Source organism: Mytilus trossulus, chromosome 6 (genome assembly GCF_036588685.1).
Source record: "Mytilus trossulus isolate FHL-02 chromosome 6, PNRI_Mtr1.1.1.hap1, whole genome shotgun sequence".
Classification (NCBI taxonomy): Eukaryota; Metazoa; Mollusca; class Bivalvia; order Mytilida; family Mytilidae; genus Mytilus; species Mytilus trossulus.
Genome location: NC_086378.1, coordinates 44515988 through 44521987, shown reverse-complemented (window position 1 = coordinate 44521987; position 6000 = coordinate 44515988). Strand labels below are relative to the sequence as shown.

The following is a 6000-nucleotide window of genomic DNA, read 5'->3' as shown; positions in this document are numbered from 1 at the left end:
GTAAACAGGAACAATCTGATGAAAAAATCTCTTAATATTTAAATAAATGTTTAAATGTTGTAGATAATAGAACAGTTTTGACAGTAAAGTCCCGTCGAAATTGCATTTAATTGATATATTCAACAACACTAACCGTTATCTTGATGATATTTTTTCGTTAAATGATCAAGAATTTTCTCAATATACTGCTGAAATTTACCCAAAGGAACTTACTTTATATAAATCAAATTTGAGTGGTAATACTGTCCTTTCCTAAATTTTAATATTTTGGTTTAAACGGGAAACTTTACACTAAAATTTACGACAAAAGGGACAATTTTTCGTTCCCTATTGTAAATTTTCCATTTTTAGATGGTGATGTTCCTTTGTCACCATCTTATGGTGTTTTTATAACACAGCTCGTTCGCTATGCATGTGTCTGTTGTGATAATTTTTACAAATTTCCTGTTTACAAAATTTTGAATTTTTCGAAAAACTAAGGATTTTCCTATCCCAGGCATTAGTCGTATTTGGCACAACTTTTGGGGAATTTTGGATCCAAAATGCTCTTTAATTTTGTACTTGTTTGGCTTTATAAATATTCTGATATGACCGTCACTGATGAGACTTATGTAGACGAAACGCGCGTCTGGCGTACTAAATTATAATCCTAGGACTTTTGATAACTTTTGTGACATTTTTTAATTTTAACGAAAGTAATCTATGTATTACTGGTAAATTATTAAGCAATTTCGTTACCATAAATGAGTAAAAAGTTGATAAACCAGGGGTATGTCAAAGAACTTCTGGTCCTTTTTCTAAAAAGTTCATCGGAAGGTTCCAAGACCTTGTTGATAAATATTCCGTATCAACTTTACAAATAATACACAATGGTCTTGATGTATAGATTCTGTGTACTGATGTTGTTTATCATCTTAACAACGTATCTTATAGTTCTTTCAGTTGTCTTTGTTTTATTATAACTATTACTTTTACTGCTGAATGGTTTTATGCGATATCCGTTTGAAGTGGCTCGGTACTTATGCATCTCGTCAATGTGTTTGTATTGGCTTTCAACTTTTGGTGGTGTGTTTTATTTATGCGACTTTTTGAATTTATTTGGTTCTTATAACGTGACTCTGTACTTTAAAAGATCCCATCAGTATGATATTGTTCTATTATATGTCTTTATTATATATTTCTATTATGAATTACAATATACGTTGAACCACAAACGTCAAAATTATTTAATCACGTAGTGAAACTAACTATTTGTGGATTCTTATAAATTCCCATTTCCATTTTCAATTTTATATATAACTTTTGGACTAGTTAAAATCTCGGTCCATTGCTGATATTTATTCTAAAATATTTTTGATTTTTTGACCCTGTATGCTAACATTGCCTATGAAAATTTTAAAATTGTTTGTATGCTCATTGATGGACAAATCAATGTGACGTATACAATTTTCTGACGCCAGACACACAAATCAATGAATGTGTTTGTAGATAGTGGATGTTTTTTGTGTTCTGTTAAATGGTTCCTTTTAAAATTGTTATACGATGATGACTGATGTATCCATATTTTGACTATTTTATTTATTGTGTCTGTTTAGTTGCAATGTAAATATAACGGAATTTGATAAGACTATCATCAAAGTGAGAGGGTTAGCGCTATAAAACCAGGTTTTATCCACCATTTTTTTACATTTGTAAATGCCTGTACCAAGTCAGGAATATGACAGTTATTTGATTTTGCCATGTGATTATGGACTTTCCGAATTGATTTTCCTCTAAGTTCAGTATTTTTGTGATTTTACTTTTCACTTATAACCTTTACAAAATTTTTCCATAGATGTATAGATTTGGTTTTAAGGTTTAGTTGTACCTGTAGAAAACTTATTTCTAACGGTTAAGCACACCATCTTGTTTTCGAAAATGTTGTTAACCATGCCTGAAAATTTACAAACGATCCTAGTAAATTTTTCAATCCGGTAAATAAACTTATTTTAAAGGTGTAATACCACCATTGATTTTTCCCTGTTAGTCAATGTTAAATTGGCACTTTCAAAAAAATAAATTGTTTACCTTTATTTCAACAAAGCAATACTTTGCATGTATAAAGTTTAATCCTTTCCAGTGCTACATTGAAAAGTTCACACTACATTTCATTGCATATAAGAAAGTAACCATCACCGGAAGTAAACAACTCAATTGTATCACTGTTATTTACTGGTTACCTGTTTTGGTAACAATGTAACCTTAACACTCCAAAATATTTTATAAGACCATCAAATAAAAAAGGAATGATGCTTTCAGACATCCAATATACATGTTTATGACTCAGAAAAATTTGAGTGGATTGAAACATGTGAAATGCAGGGTTGATTTTCTACAATAGTCAAATTCACGGGAATATTTTTTTAGGCCTACTTTCGTATACAACCGGATCTGACGTACCACTTAAGAGGTTGCCAATTCAACATTGTAATAAGATCATTGAATATTATTTTTATTGGTATAAATGTTGAATTTATTATCTGTAAATTAAACATGTTAAAAGCAAACTAGATATTACTTGTATGTTATATACATATACATATTCATGTATCTATAATCTGTCGATACCTGTATATTGGCATTGTAAAAGGTCATGTTTTTCTCTGACTGCTTATGACGTCTTTGAACGATATTCATTGAATGTTGGACGTGTACGGACTGATAATTTAGTCTTAGATGCCTGCTTTTTTGTGAGTTGTTAGAGGCTTTGAAGTAACTGTCAGTACTCTTAGATATGTACCTAGTGTCTTTTTGTTGTTAGAATGTATCCGTCCATGTCCACTTGAATTTTTGTCCATCTGATGAGTTAGGCCTTTTTCAACTGATTCTTATAGTTCTATAACCACTGTTCCAGGTTAGGAGCGGGTAGGAATCCCGCTAACACGTTTAACAACGCAACATTATGTATGTCTGTGCCTGTCCCAAGTCAGGAGCCTGTAATTCAGCGTTATCGTTTGTTAATGTGTTAAATATTTGTTTTTCGTTCATTTTTTTGTACATGAATAAGACCGCTAGTTTTCTTGATAGATTGTTTTACATTGTAATTTTGTGGCCTTTTATAGTTGACTATGCTGTATGGACTTTGCTTATTTTTGAAGGCTGTACTTTGACCTAAAGTTGTTAATTTCTGTATCATTTGGGAACCATAAAGAGTTGTCAAATTGGCAATCATGCGCGTACTTTTCTTTTTGAAGAGATATATACAGCAAAAATAAACAACGACATTAGTAAAAAATAACGTAACATCAAAGTAAGTGTTAACTTTCAATTTAAAACAATTCAATAACAAATGTCATACCAGGTAACTAGCTGCAGGGAAACGAATGTAAAATTTTTGGATTCCAAATAAATAAAAAAAAAAAAAAAAGTACAAATAGAGAAAGGTATGAATTTTAATACAATTGGTTTAATAATAATTAATAGTCATCATTCCTTAAATGCATACATTGTCAATTAAAAATCACAGATCAAATAAATTTTCTAATCTAGATAAAGATTTACAGTTTCTTCTAAATAGTTTGTCTAAAAGTTTTTTGGGTCCTTTACGTGATGAATGTTTTTTTCCTTTGTCCTGTGACATCATCACTGCTTTTTCAATGGCCTCTGGGTTAAGCTTCAGTTTTATTTGTTTTAATATTCCTACTAATAGTTCGTCCACTTTGTGATTTAACACAGCTGATGTTTCGATGTATTTGCAGTCGAATTCCTTGGCGAGTAGACGTGCTTCTGAAAACAAAATAGCAGAATATTACTTGTGTACCAATCATCATAAATTATATCAAATAATATTTTGCACCTTCTTTTCTTCTTTATCTTTTCAGGACATGAATGATTTAAATAATGTTTGAAAATATCCTGTACCAAGTCAGGAATGTGGCAGTTGTTTGTATGCATGCTAGCGTCTATTTTTGTTGCATACCAGTGTTCTTATTGTTTCTTTGCCTTCCTCTTTTAGTTTCGCACGGTTTTAGTTTGTATCTGGATTTGTTACGACACCGATATACTACTGTAGCCTTTATTTGTGACTGTATCTGTATCCTCATGTTTTGTGTTGTCGTTCATACAAATATTCTAATAATTAAAGCTGTCGTGAATAGATTTTTGTACAGACATATCATTAACAAAACAGATTTTAAAAACCAAATATGTGCCTCTGACATTATTATTATACAACAACAAAAAAGATAATACTTTATAATAGATTAAATCTTACCTTCTGTCGTTATTTGTCGTTTTCTGACTAGATCAATTTTGTTTGCAACTAATATAATAGGTCTATCACTATCAAGTTCGTTACGAAGATACTGTAAATATCCCTCTGCTATTGTCAACGAATTGCTATCGTGAACAGATAACACAACAACATATGCATCGACTGGTAGATCATCTTTCTACAAAAATATTTAAAAATTTAAAGATATTTTTTTTATTGTATGCTTACGCTTCAACAAAATTGTATTAATCATTTGCTTTATGTATGCATATTTCATAGCATATATCATAATAATTTCCTGATTAAAGGGATTCAAGTTGATATACATAACATACTATTTATGCAAGAGCATGTTGCTGGAAAACCAATCTGATAGCGATGTCAAGAAAAAAGGTCTCTTTAAGTTTTAAATTTGTGAAATGTAAATAAAAAAAATATGAGAATATAGTGTCGTTTCTCAAGTCATTGATAAGTACTAATATAAAACTAATATTACACAAACCTGATCGGATGTAAAAGATATGAACTCCATTGTTGATTCCTCGTTATCGACCATAAGGGTAAGTGTGTTTTCATCGAATTCATCTGAAAATGTAAAAAAAAAAGATGTGTTAAACTTTGCTCTTTATATTATTTTTTTACCAATTATACAATACAACTATAAGCAATTCGATGTGTCACCAAGCATTTCAAAATCGTAAAAATCGCACCAATTATATGCAACACTGTCATTTTATTTTTTAATTGCATTATTCCATAAATTGATGTTGAACAGATTACACTTTCAGAGATAAAAATAAAATAGGAAAACTTACGGATAACCAAGTCTGAAGACGACATATACTCTGAGCTCATAAAGCAATTTTTCAATGCTGTTTTTCCAACTCCATTGGCACCCATTATAGACACCCTGTAGTATCCAGTTGAACACGATGATGAGCAACTCCAAGATTTAGAACTATTTGATGCGTCACTAGGAAATCTTGATCTATAGTTAGATGAAACTGATGAGCTACTACTTTTTCTACGATTGTATCGAAAACCATCACTTAAAAGTCCATCCGATGTAAGTGTAAATGATCGTACTCGTTGCTTTATTTCATTTCCAAAAAAGTCACTAGACGACCTTGTTAGTGCAACCGGAGACAAAGGTAAACTGTTTCTGTGTAAATTCTTTCTAACAAAATCGTTTGTGTGCCGCCTCTTTTTCTTAAAAGAACAATTGCGAGAATTTGGTTCTGATCGCGTTCCTTTGCTTATTCCTAGTGATAAAAGTTCTGGAAAGGCAAATTTTGTATTCTGGTTATTCTTCATTTCTTTGTTATTGTACATCTCCAACATGCCCAAATCACTCTGTTTTGTCATATCTGTATGCAATCGCTACTTTCAGAAAATTAGTAAACGATACAATTTTACTCTTGTTCCAATTTAGGATTCAATTAATTAGTTTACAATATTTTAAACATCTTCTTCTTTTGTCGCACAGTCTTATACTGCAAACTATTTCTAATACAATGCTTTATTTATACCTCTTCATTGAGAACGTTTATTGAACACGTGAAAGGTCAATTCTGTAAGATTTCAATGCTAACGATCTATTGGATAAATAGTATTTAACCGGAGAATGATTCCATGTGTCAAATCGTTTGTTGATCTTGGTGAAAGCTGTAGGAGGGCGGAATAAGAAGATTTTTAACAGTCAACATTATTTGATTTTTCAAGAAACTACGTTAAAAGGCTTATCTACT

The 6000-nt window shown here is 30.8% G+C and overlaps 1 protein-coding gene across 1 annotated transcript; it reads right to left on the bottom strand.

The window, feature by feature from the left end:
• Positions 1 to 3499: 3499 nt before the first annotated feature.
• LOC134722729 (GTP-binding protein GEM-like) lies at positions 3500 to 5730 on the bottom strand. The gene is made up of 4 exons (XM_063586351.1): positions 5068 to 5730; positions 4755 to 4837; positions 4253 to 4430; positions 3500 to 3765 (listed from the first exon to the last, which is right to left on the bottom strand). Exons 1-4 carry the CDS (start codon positions 5615 to 5617, stop codon positions 3500 to 3502), a joined length of 1077 nt encoding a protein of 358 aa, XP_063442421.1. The 5' UTR covers positions 5618 to 5730.
• Positions 5731 to 6000: the final 270 nt, after the last annotated feature.